Source organism: Panthera pardus, unplaced genomic scaffold (assembly GCF_024362965.1).
Source record: "Panthera pardus isolate Hobbes unplaced genomic scaffold, ASM2436296v1 HiC_scaffold_15, whole genome shotgun sequence".
NCBI classification, from domain to species: domain Eukaryota; kingdom Metazoa; phylum Chordata; class Mammalia; order Carnivora; family Felidae; genus Panthera; species Panthera pardus.
In genome coordinates this window covers 67,085,298-67,098,875 of record NW_026526710.1, presented here as the reverse complement: position 1 = coordinate 67,098,875, position 13,578 = coordinate 67,085,298, and the positions used below count along the sequence as shown (strand labels likewise).

General features: G+C 37.9%; 1 protein-coding gene across 4 annotated transcripts in view; it reads right to left on the bottom strand.

The window, feature by feature from the left end:
• Window positions 1–1,577: 1,577 nt before the first annotated feature.
• Window positions 1,578–13,578, bottom strand: part of DCC (DCC netrin 1 receptor) — a 1,128,596-nt gene continuing 1,116,595 nt past the window's right edge. For all 4 annotated transcript variants that reach the window (XM_053902733.1, XM_019464025.2, XM_019464024.2 and 1 more), the window contains 2 exons: window positions 4,353–4,495; window positions 1,578–1,923 (listed from right to left, as the gene is read on the bottom strand). In XM_053902733.1, coding sequence (XP_053758708.1) covers window positions 1,834–1,923; window positions 4,353–4,495 — 233 coding nt within the window. In that variant the 3' untranslated portion in view covers window positions 1,578–1,833. The remainder of the gene's footprint in view (window positions 1,924–4,352; window positions 4,496–13,578) is intronic.

Below are 13,578 nucleotides of genomic sequence, written 5' to 3'. Positions count from 1 at the left end.
TAACGTCACATAGCTCTTCAGAAGAACTTCAAGAAAATCTTAGTATATTGAAGAAGCACTCTTGTTGAAGGAACAATTTCACAAATGGACCGGACTTTCTAATGAACCATTTGAACAAGCCCTCTCTTTGACATCAGATTTCCTTCCCGACATAAAACTGTAAAAAAATAATCTGAATTATTACTTCTGTTACAGTGCCATTTTGCTCAAAATATTTTATTCAGGGATTCATATATAATTACCCACCTAATAAAAGGAGCTATTAGGTTGTAAAGATCCTATCCCTTCCATGCTCTTTTAAAATTATGACCTACTCAAGCTTGAAATCAAAGACAGAGCTGAAAGGAATAATTCAGCTGAAACTCTCTTATTGGGTTTTCAAGTCGCCTAACTGATAAATATGCAAATTAGCTCCCTTTTGGCGATTCAGCTGCATAAACAGGGATTAACTCCAAATGCAGCTGAAAATTCAGAAATGAAAAGGGTGCACGCAAAATGTTCTTAATTTCACCTAGTTCCAAGCTGTAGATAAACATGGTGATAGGAATTTAAAATTCTAGTTCACAATGAAGATGCAGCTCTGAAAAGCATCCACTGGATTTATAATGTGTCAGAAGCATCAAGAGGCACCTTCCTCTCTGCATCTCAGGCAGAGTGTAGGTTCCCTTGACAACAGGGCTTGGTGGTGGCCACTGACCAAAACTGCCCCCTCTGAGTCAGTGAGGAGCCTGTCGTGGGAAGTGACATCACTCAAAGGCAGGTACTGTGTGCAACTGCCTTCCATTTTACTTCCCTTCCTCAGGGCCTGTTCTCAGGGAGTCTGCCATTTCCACAGAGGGTGACAGGGATGTTGGTCAGGAGGCCAAGCAGTGTGTAGGAGCTGGCCACCTCAGCCAAGGCTGGCAGCCATGGAGAACTCAGGAAGGGACAGGACGGAGGGGGGGAAACACTTCCGTCCAGACTTCTGAGGAAGATGGCCTTGGTGAAGCTTTGAAATGTCATCACAGTGTGATATGGCACAAAAGCCACCCAAATTGAAACATGTCCTATTACAAGCTTAAGCACGTAATTACCGTGTGTCTGAGAAGATTGCATATTGTATCCTCTTTCAGGAAACAGACTGCTACTGGCAAGACACCACTAGTTGCAGATTTTTACATTCCCGCTCTTCAGACACAAATATTAACCAAATACTTGCAAAGATGGGTGAATTTTATAGCCGCTTGCTAATACCCACCACTGGTGCAAGACGAATGTCTGAGTTACAAAACATAAGCCTTCGCTGCCTTTTGTTTGTTGACTTATTTACTTTTTGTGCTGTCAAGAAAACATCCAATCCTTTGGTGCTATGTAGTAAGAGAATTTCCGTGGGCGCTTTGTACTTTGAAGTTGAAAACGAAATAATGAGCTCGCACTGATTTGCCACGGGATGGGACAGGCTTCAATAATGCACTTGCATTTTGTGAGACTAGACCTACAGGAAAAGGAAATGACAGGCCTCGATGAAGGAAAACATAAGCATTAGTTATGACGGTGTGGTCACTGCAGTGGCAAAGACCCAGGACTAGTCTAGCAGCTTCAGCTTTGACACTGCAGTGAAGACGTTTATTTACTTTTGTTTAGGGACCCCATAGTAATCATTGTGAAATTCCTGATGCCTATGAAAGAAGGGACACTTATTCCTTCTGAACCGCTTCAGGATCCTCCGTGAGTGGTCCTGATTGTTGACCTGTACACTGGTTAAGAGTTCTTGGACACAGGTGTGCTGTTTATGGGTAATTGGTATGCTGCAAAGTTCCCGGAAAATACACCTCATCAATTGGGTAATACGTGTTAAAAGGCCGAGCCTGTGATGGCATTAAGTTGCTTCATTAGCCCTTCCAAACTTGCCATTTGTTCACTCAAATCATCCTGTTCATACACCTACAGAAAGAATAAAAACAAAAGTTAGGACAGGTGAACATCAATACATTCCCTTTATGAAGGCAGTGGCCATGTCTAGTTGGTTTCCTCTGTATTCTCAAGCATGACACAGTGGCTCATAGCCATAGCGAGAGGCTGTGCTCAGAATAGAAGCATTGAATGAAGATGTCAATAAAAGAGGTGGTGAGGAGAGCAATGATTGTATACTGTTTCACTAACTTCATCCCTGTGTTCAGGAAAAAGCTTTAGAGTGAAAAGAAAAAAAAATCTCATTTCACACTGTCTAGCTGTGTGGTCTCAGTTAAGTTAGTGAGCCTCTCGGATATACAGTTCTTCTCAGCTACAAAATGATGATTTCTATTTCATAGGCTAAGTATCTTGTAGCATGTTTAGTGACTATCACAGTGGCCAGGACATGGTTCATATTCAATATGTTCTCCTTTTTCCTTCCCATCTCATCCAGCAGGATATGAACACAATGTATATCACCATGTTTCTCTTCTGCATAACACAACATAGGTACATTTTTGTGTGGGAGTTTGATGGGCTTTGCCTTGATCAGTGAAAGGTCTGAAGATTATGGCTTTGTTTTGCGGGTGGAAACAAAATTCTTGCCCCAAACCAGAGTTGGCTATGTGCATGCACAGCACAGTAGTAAAGGCAATCTTATAGCCACCAATATGATTGGTGGGTAAAATGAAGAGGTCAACCTGCAGAAGTCTTAATGAACATATTCTCTATAACAGCTTTTTTCTTTCTTGTCTCAACATACCCTTTATTTTGACTAATGCAGATCTGCCCTACTTGATCATTCTTGGCCATTCATTTGATTAAGTTATTGGGCTAATGAGGCCTGAGTCATGATTTCTAGTTCTGTATAGGACAGAAAGCATTACTCACTACCTGGTCAGAATGTGTATCTAATCCTGCCAAATAAATACTGTTGATCCCAAGAGAACACTGGTGGAGCTTATATGGGGGGTAGGTCCTCACTCACTCTAGCGCCAAGGAAACAGCTGAAAATGCATGGTATTAAACTAGTTGAAAATGGTATGTCTTACAGAAATCTCAGCATGTCAGTGAATGATTTGGTCATATACCATATAATCTCCAGAGCTGAATGGGAATTGAAAAGTGGACAATTTGGCTCAAAAGACTGGTCTACATATGAAGAGTGAGGTTGAAGGGAGGTGATTAGTTGATAACTCATTTCCTAACATGTTTGTTGATAACTCATTTCCTAACATGTTTGTTGGTTGTTTTTCTTGAATTATCTAGGTGTCATTGTGTAGCACAGCAATCACTAGCCACATGCAGCTATTGGATTTTTGAAATGTGACTAGTCTGATTTGGAATGTGTTATACGTATAAAATACACACCAGATACTGAACACTTAGTACAAAAAATGTAAAATATCTTTTTAACATCTTTTTAATTTTTATTACACGATGGTAACATTTTGGAAATATTGGGTCAAATGAAAGATATTGTTAAAATTAATTTCATTTATTTTTACATCTTTTAATGTGGCTTCTAGGAAATTTAAAATTACACATGTAGTTCATATTATATGTCTATAGGACAGTGCTGATCTAGATTATTTGCCCTGTGTCTCTATATCCTTTAATGTGTAATTTTACTGCTTTTAATATTATACCTTTGGCTATCACTCCTTAGAATCAAACTTAAATGCATATTGGTTCATCTGACATTACAAGATGAGCTATATTACATAAATTTAGGAATCTGATCTGACTTGAGATATGGCCAACCAACCCTGAGACCAAACAAATATCGTACTAAACAGCCAAATCCTGAAAAGTAGTGCAATGGATTCCTATATATTTGAATCTTTTTAAAGCATACAAAAAGGTATGTTAATCATATAATATACTTGTGCCATTCACACACATACACATATTCAGTAGTTTCCAAGTAGTTAAAATATCTTATTGTTTGCAGTACTGAAAACAATAAAGTTAAGAAAAAAAATGTACATTCAAATGAGATGATTCTAACCTGTTATTTCATCTTTTTTTCCCCTTTCACTGTGATTTTTCAAGGCACATATGTCAGTTTTTTGCTCTCCTTTCAAATGCTTTCCCTTGAATTATATTCAGAAACACTCCAGAGTTTTCTAAATTTCTGCTTTTAGGTAGCATCTTTTCAAATCTCCCTTACAATGCATTTGGGGAGAACTGTTCTGCTCTCAAAATTTAGATTTTTGGTCTCCACTGATTTTCTTTCTGAGTTTTCTAATGTGATCACTTTCTAGCTTTTTCCTCTAGCTACAAACTTTTCCTCTCAAATAACTAAATAAAGTCACACATTCTGTAGTCATCTAGCTTGTGTTTTTAAGATTGCTTTTTGAGTACAGCAGTAGTCTCTGCTTCACCTGATGCAGCATAAATTTCAAGGATGGCCTTACGTTGGCTGGATCCTCTGTTGCTTTGTGGCTTTCCTCAGATACTTCAGGAGCTGTTGGCACAGATACAGGAAGCAAAGGAGATCTTGCCTTACCAGCCAACCCAAGAGAGGCTGTTTTAACATGAGTCTTGGGAAGAGCAGGCCCTGAAATAGAAAACACAGAGTGATGAAAGTAATCTATAAAACATTCTGGGGAAAAATCTCTCAAGTGTGTAAGCCAATTCCAGTGGGTTGGCATTGATTCTAGGTTATTGTTCATTCTGTAGTATAGAGATGGATTATGACACAATAAATGGGCTCATTTTATTTCTATTGAATGGAAGACAAATTCTGATTAGGTCTCTTCAGATGAATCTTCACCAGTCACATGTAATTTCAAGTGGATTCCGAATCATGCTGTGAAAAGGTTGCCTGGGCATTCCAGACTGTTCATCACACCCTACAAAGTGTCAGTGGAACTCATTTGGTGCCGGTCTCAGCTTTGGGCCAGAAAGCCCTGTGTGAGCCCGCCTAAATGAAGCCTAAATTGTTGAACAGTACCGAGGGATATTTGTGCAATTAAAAGGTATGGTCACTCTTGGTCTCCAAAGAGTATTAGATGTTATAGTAAAACAAAATCCTTCATGGCTAAACTGATAGAATCTCATTATTAATTCTCTTTTGGGGGGGGGGGGAAGTTATTCTGTCTTTACCAGTATAGCTTCTCTCAATAAAAGAAATTCTAATGTTCATGAAAATCATTTGTGGGAACTGCTGAGTTTCTACTAGATGACATTTCTGTTATAAACAATGGCTATCTTTTCTTGGGGGATCTGAAATTTGCCTTATAAATCCTGCTTAGCTTATAGCAGTGATATAATTTGTCCTTAGAGCCTAAAATAAAAGTTTTATGAAGGCTTACTGAATCAGCTAGTATACCTCACATACCTAAGGACTTTGTCATTCTTAGCTTTGTAACCAAAACCTCAGCATAGAAGGTATTGAATTAAACCATGAAAAGAAGTTTGCCCAAGTTGTCTTGTATCATCAATAATGACATTTGAGTTCTAATGATCCTAACAGTGTACTAATGCAAAATCTGGGGGGAAATTTTTTGTTTTGATCATACTTTGGTACACATAATCCTAGTTAATAAAACTCAGAGGTTATTCTACAATCAAAGAAATAGCGCACATTAGCTTATTGGGAAAAAATAATGCAAACAGTCTAATAGGCCAGCACTTGGGTATATGCTAGGCAAAATAGCATGATAAATCATAACAAAGAACCTTTTCTCATCCCTTCATATTTATATGGCTTGACATGAATTCCTTCATACTTGTTTTCTTTCACTCTTAAACTTCAGGGATCAAAAGTTTGCAGTTGGAGTGATTTATCACTAGAGGGTGATCTTAAGTTTTTGGTAGCTCAGATGAAAAGAAGTACAGAGACAGGAGTATGAATCATTTTCTTTAAGAGAGAATATAATATTAACTGAATGTCTACTAAACTCTAGACCTATGCTAAGTACTTTGTCATTTTAGGGAAAATAACATAGTGGGGAGAATTTGGGATTTATCAGTCTAATCTACATTCAGATCCTAGAAAGCTCAGCTGTGTACTAGCCATGTAATCCCTTGGTTAACTGACTTAACTTCCCTTGCCTGTTTAGTCTTCTGTAAAAGGGGAATGATAATTTGTGAGGATTAAATAAGATGAGGTAATTCAAGTGGTTGGTGCCTATAACTTGTTCAAAGAGGGCAAGCTATTATTAATATTTAATTTTGAAAACAATTCTACCAAATGCCATTATTGTCAGTTCATATATGAGAATGCCAAAGTGGAGAGAAATTAACTTACCCAAGCTCACGCATTTAGAGAAGGGCAGGCAGAGGAAAGGTTTGTACCAAGATATAACTAACTCCACTGAACAAATTAAGGTTCTATCATTAATGTGTTGATCTAGCCCATCCAATATAACTAACTTGAGGGTAGAAACTATTTACTGTATTATGGTTTCTCATGGTTGAATTGAGTTTTAACATAAAGGGGCAAACAAAATTCTAATAAACCTCTGCATGAATTTAAACTACTTTTATTACAATTCTATTTAAATATATATAAACATAACACACAGCATAGCTTTTATAAACTTGTAGTTCTTATACTGTGCTATTAAACCAAAACACATTTGAAATCAAATAGCAAAGTCCTATAAAAATAGCACAATTTAAAGTTACATCATTTATTTAATATGACGGATGAGGTAGTTTGGATAAAACAAAACAGCCATATAAATGTGGTACTGACTGCTATGTCAAAAGTCATTTTGGATTTGTCTTATATGCTCAGTTTTCACTACCAATTTCCTCTGGTTGAACAAGAGGCAAACCTTCTTTCTTCTGCAGAATGTAATGCCAGTTAGTCTCCATTGGATATGAACAAAATATTTGTACATTAAATCTACCTCTTTCATTTTTCTCTTTAGACTATGACTATAAATGCAGTGTTCTTGGAGCCAACTTAGTTGTAAACTCAAAGGCAGGAACTAAAACCCCTGGCAAAGTGATGCTATAAAATGGCTCTCCAGATGCTCCAATATGTGTGGTCGACAATAACATTGTAGATAATTAAGTGAAAGCACAAAGTTTAAAGAGGAATTTTCATAGAGGGCTGGTGAACCTTGAGAAGGTAGCTATTGAACCCCTACTTTGAGTTACAGTTTCTGGATTATGTTTATCTTCCCTTCTAGAATGTTCACCATGCTTTGCTTAAATCTGAGTTTAGCTTTATTGCCACAGAAAGCTGCTTCTCTTAGAACATCCCACCTCTTCCTTCCCTATATTTAAGAAGAGCCACCTCTTCCTTCCCTATATTTAATAGAGTAGGTGCACTTTAAAAACTAACACGGATTTCTGTACATATCCTTATTTATCTTTTATTTTTATCTCTAATTTTGACTTAGGTTTTCTTGATTATGAAATCTACTTATTTATTTTTAACTTTTAGCTTTAAAATTTTTAATAAACTAAACTATGTCTGAAAAATTTACACTTCAACTCTTAAACATATGCAGTGTGTGTCTAATGCATATTGGAAATCAATTCACTTTAACATAGATATCTGCAAAGAGAATGACACAAGAAAAAGTAACAAAAGCATAGCTTATTGTGTAGGAAATTCAAACAAGCTGTGCCTGTTTCATCCTAGGAAAGATACAAGAATAAAGATTATTTTAGAATTTATTAGATCGTTCTATAGAATTCCCTAATATTTATTTGAGTACTTTTTTTTTTTTTGGTAGTTTTGCATGTGGGGAAATTATAGTTCTCACTATAAAAGTATATTTTGATGGTGTATTTTCTGCCCTGGATCCTAAACACTTGGGGAGATCCACAGTGTATTATACTGCATCTAAAATACTTATATTACAATATGATGCAAGTATGCCTAAAGAGTACCATAATTCAGACCTATTATAAAGATCATTATAATAATTGATTTTCTCTAGTGTCCAGGCAACAGTTATACATTCAGAACCTACTGAGTGTTGAACAATATACAAGACACTGCATTTTACAAAAGGAACTAAAGACATTGTTTCAGCTTCAAAGACCACACAGAGTGTTTAAACCTCAAGTGACTGCCTTTTCTCAAGTAATATTCACAGATTCAAAGAAATTCAGAATGCTGGCCCCTTGAGGGCTCTTGGAGTTTATCTAGTGACCTTCCCTTTATTTTGCTGAACAGAACACTGAGGTCCCTGGAGATCAAAAGATCAAGGTTGAATTAAATTCCATGAAATTCCAGTGTAGGTGAAGAATCTGAACCCTTGTTTAGAGTTCATTGTTAATAGGGTTTGTCTGATGTAGTTTATGGCCTTAAATATTTTTCTTTCCCTTTCCTGGATGGGAATTAAGAAAAGACTACAAGGGAGATTTCTCAGGAGAGATTTTCCAATATCCAAAAAGACAACTTGGGTCCCAAAACTGCCCTTTAGTAAAGGGGAGCAGATATTGTAAAACAAAGACTCCTATGAAAACATGCTATATTTGAAAGCGGATGCTCATGTTCTTACATGTGCACTAGCTCTGTTGCTATGTTATATTTGCATTTGGATAGATTCAGCATTTTCTACTCTGAACCACCGCTGTTTTAAGCCTGGACACTGGTGAAACTTGGGTCCTTACAAGCTCACCAAGTTGAACCTCTTCCCTTACTTACGTACTCATAGTTCACCATGAGTTACAGGTTCCTGTCTGGATTTTCTAGTGTGCATCCTTATCCTTCCACAGGGCCATGAGACATGCCTTTAATCCTTTACCTTGTGGCTTACTCCAATGGTTAAATTCTGAATTCATTTTCTACACCATTCAAACCAAACAAACATCTTTATGTGAAATCACCAGTCTCATGGCATCAACTGTGTTCAAGTGAGAAAGCGGCATAATCATTTAGCATTTGTATTAGAAAGTGATGGCTGGGAGCTCAGTCCAATCTGAAGAGGACACTGGGAGCCATCTTGCTGCTTCTTACCTACTGAGGAATTCCAGTTGTTGAGGGACCATTCCTTCATACTGAAGCTTCCTAGATTTCAGTAACGGGGGGGGGGGGGGGGGGTGTCGCCACACTTCCTCCACTGGGGTTTGGCCTTTTCTACACTGCCCTCAGAAACCAGTTTAAAAGCCAGCTTTGTTCTTGCAGCCCTGGTCCCCCCTATTCTCTATGTACTCATTCTTCACCCTCGGCTGCCTTTGCTGTACCTGGGGGTATTTGGACACACTGAAAGAGAACCACAATCCTACTCTCCCAAAGAACTCATGGAAACAGTAGCAATTAGAGAAACCATTTACATTAGGGTATTGAACTTCTGTTCTTCAACGTTGAGAATGACAGAATTTTTTTTAAATTTTTTACTTATTTTTGAGACAGGGAGAGACAGAGCATGAACAGGGGAGGGTCAGAGAGAGGGAGACACAGAATCTGAAACAGGCTCCAGGCTCTGAGCTGTCAGCACAGAGCCCGACGTGGGGCTCGAACCCATGGACCGCAAGATCATGACCTGAGCCGAAGTCAGCCGCTTAACCAATTGAGCCACCCATGTGCCCCGAGAAATGACAGAATTTTTGATAGCTTTTCCTACTTTTTGTAGATCTAGGGAGTAACCAAAAGAAAGACAAAAATTAAAAGAATTCTTTTTATGGCTCTCAGCTACTAATCTAATATAACCTTAGCCTGGTAGTCAAGATTCTCTGTGATCACTCCCAAATATGAAGGTTGACTTTCAGATGTGAACAAGAAAACCCATGTCACTTTCAGAGAGGATGTGAACAAAGCTGAGGGGGGCAGAAGTGATAAGAGGGCTGGCACTGGTGCTCTGAAGAACTGTCTCCCTACAGACTGGCCTCTGAGAGATGGGAGGTTCCCAATCCTGAAGACCAACCTGGTCTTCATGACAAAAGGTTTCTGATTTTTTGTATGACTTACTTTTTTTCTTCTCATGAGAGTAAAATATGTATGATCTATACAATAAATTCCCAAAACAGAATGTGTGTTCAAAGAAATAAATATTGAAATTGAGTCCTAACTTGGGACTTAGGAGTCCCAATTGTATAGTTTTGTGACTGTCGCTCCACAGCCTACTCTTTTGGTCTCAATTTCTTTGTTATCTATAAAGGTCTAACGATCTAATCTTTAAGCGATTAACTAAAAAGTATACAAGGAAGGAGAACACAGCTGTTCTACCTGTACTTAACTTTACATTTGGATTTCTTTGCTCTCCATAAGATTCAGGAAGCATTAGTTAATCCAAGGTGAAAAATGAATCCAAAGAAATCTCTGGCAAGTATATCCTTAAAATTCAATTACTATAATGTAGGAGTTGAACTGGTGCCTTCCACAAGAAAATGTTCTATTATTTTCTCTTAAAATTATTAATGAGAAACCATAACAATTCTGGTTGTTTCGCTGTTTTATTTCAAATAAACAATGGACAATTCAACTAAAAATAGGCAATGTTAAATTACTGTGAGTTTACATTACCCATGATTAATTGAAAAATTTAAATTTACAAATGCTCAATCTGAAACCACTATAGATTTCCCCCTACCCAGGGTGCATGTTGAAGAAGTGTTTCAGGCGACCCTTAGGTAGAACACATGATGCTGATGTGCTAAATAAATGGGCCTACAACGATATACAACTAATTAAGTGAGCACTGCTTTGGTTTTAATGTTACTTTCCTCAGCAGGACCCACTAAGGGGATAAAATGCAAATGAAGCTGAAGATCTCAGATGGGCCAGCCGTGTGCATCAGGTGTAGATAAGCAGCCTCAGCAGGAATTTACTGTTTTAAGCTTTATTGTCACAGTACAGTTATTAAACATTTCATTTGCTCATTAAGTACATAATGTATGACTGCCAGGTGCAAACTCTTGCTAGCATCTTTCTGCAGAGGGTTCTCCCAACTCAAATGATTCTTGGTGAGAAATGTGAAATTAGGCTGCAGCAGGAATGGAGTGAGCAGAGTCCCATGAGTCAAATCAGAGGCCAGTGGGGAGCATGATTTTGATTTCAATATTAATTTTCACATCTTTGCCTACTTTTCCCCATTTTCTGTCTCATTTTCCACTTCCTCACCCTGAAGAATACAGACAAAATGGGTAGTTTTGAAGAGGCTTGGGTTCACATCTCCACTTGGTTTCTGACCCATTCTGTGATGCCTGACAAATGAAATGGCCTGTCTTGGTCTAGTTTCTACGTGAACCATAATTTCATTCTCACATATATTTACTATTAAGTAACTACTTTGTTCTTTGGGGGAAAATGGACGTATCATACAGTCATACACACGTCTCACATGCAAAGAGCTTTTGAGGCTTTGGAAGAAACAAGAAACATGTACACAGGAAATGTGTAATATTCTCTAGCTTTTCATGTTGACAATATATTGAACAAAAAGTGAGTGGCTGTATTAATCTCGATACAATAGCCTCAGGCATTCCTCCTGAGTGATCGAATTTCAAGCATGTAAGCTTTGGCATCAATCTTAAAGCATTTAGTCTACCATGTGTATTCTATTTTAAAGGTGAGAAACATACCTAAAAGTCACTTCTGGGCACAGAAGCTTTGTGCTCTTCTAACCTCCTCTCTCTTGAAAAATAAGGGAAACACCAAGGGTGTGTTAATGAGGTGCTTCTGCCTACCTCTCTACCCCTTTGTAACCCTCCCCCCCCCCCATGTAAGTTGCAAAGGAGGGGCTACTGTGAATAACAAGTAAGGTGGCTTTCATTGAGCTACCTCTCTGTGGAAGGTGAGAGGGTGGGACTAATATGCTAATGGTCACCTCTCAAGTTCTTAAACCTGCCTGTGCTCTGACTCCTAATTCTTTGGCCTTGAACTTTCTGAAGGCTGCATTCCTTAAGCAAAGAAGGAAAGGTCCTAACTTCAGCAGGGCAAGTAGGTCTCTACTGTCTGTTCTAGCTCACAGCTCATGGGTCCAATAGTACTGCAGCCAGGGAGGGAGGAAGAAGTCTCCCAGCCACTACTACCCAGTTATTCCAGAGTTATTACATGATTTGCTAGGATCCCTGATTTCCATTTGGTTATCAGCATTTTTTTGGTCTATTATATCCATGAACTAGAACCCAGAGAAAGAAAGGGTAAAACTCAGAGGTCCTCTCCCTGTCCCAGAGGTACATAAACTCCAGTAACACATCTTCACCTACATCGTCTTATATACTCTTTAAAAATAGGCCTTTTAAATAATATCATCATTACTCATGTCTTGGAGATGGGAAAGTCAAAGTTCAAAGAAGATAAGGGACTTGCTCAAAGCTATTCAACTGGTAAGTGGGGGTTGACTACTATATTCTTAAAGTATATGCTTTTTCTTAGACAAAAAGAAAAAATAAAATTCTACAAAGTAGGCTTTGAAGAAAAGCAGAGTGAAGTGGACAAGAGATTGTTATGCTGGAAAGAGAAGGAGAGTGTGGGCAGGAGAAAAAGAGAGAGAAGACAAGTTACAGTGTGAAATGGTGGTGGTGGTGGTGATGGAGAGAGTAGCAGAAGGAATAAATCAGCATATTCCTGCTCTCTTCCCTATCTTGATCCCAGTTAGACTCATTTCCAGCTAAGCAGTGAAACAGTGTGAACATAAACATCATAGCATCATATAACTGAAATCTCCTGATGCCTTGGAGAAGAATCATAAATATGGTTTATTATTAAGTAGATAGTTTGAGTTTGCCTTTGTTTGAATAATGCAAGGGTGAAAAATGTCTTTGAATATCTTTCCTCTTTTGTACCCCTTTTTCCTTTTGGGATGCCACTCCCCTACACACTGCCCCTATACCCTTCTTCCTGGATACCCAAAATGAAACACCAAGAGTCATCATACAGCACTACATCCTTCCCCATAAGAGAAAATGATCCAATAATTTAACTATTGACAAACTGTTAGTAGCTTATCATCTTTCCCTTCTTGGGTTTATTTATATTTTTTACAGTTAAATATTAGAAAGGGCAACATTTTGGATGCTTTTATTTTACTAATGAGTTTTCTTTCACCATTGCACCAGGGTAGAAGAGATGCTCTTGCTTCCTAGGAAATCCCTCAAATCTGATGTTAATATTTTTCTGTCTTTTTTCTCTAGGTGACAGGTGTCTAACTTATGCTTGAAGTACTAAATAATAATCCAACAGGTATGTTAATTCCTTCTCTGAGGTAATACCAAGATCTAATAGCCCCAATTAAGAAGACATGCTTTCTTAGTTCTACCTATTTGTGTTCTGTTGCACATTGGAATCTAAGTCCTGAATTCACTGGGCCAACAGTAACTGAAGAAAATAGCAAAGTTTCCAAAATACTGGAGGGAAGAAAGTGATCAACTGTGTTGAAGACATGAGTTAAATATTGTCCCAGATGGCTCTGAATCCATTAAAAACCCTGTATACAAGGGAGGTGTTTATTTTACATTTATAATGGGTAACGGAGAGCTTTCCAGAACGATTTAAAGGGATCTAGAAATAGTCGTTCTATAAAGTTTATGTTGGAAAATAGTTACTAAGGATGAATAAAAAGCCCTCAAGGACAAAAACACTATCTAATGTGTCTTTTTGTCCTTAGGACCTACAGCAGTGCCTAATCAATACAGAGTAGAGCTGACATCATACTTTGTGGAATTTATTCCTGAAAACAAGCTAACAATAAGCAGAGGAGGCTGCAGAGATTCTGCACTCATAATTCA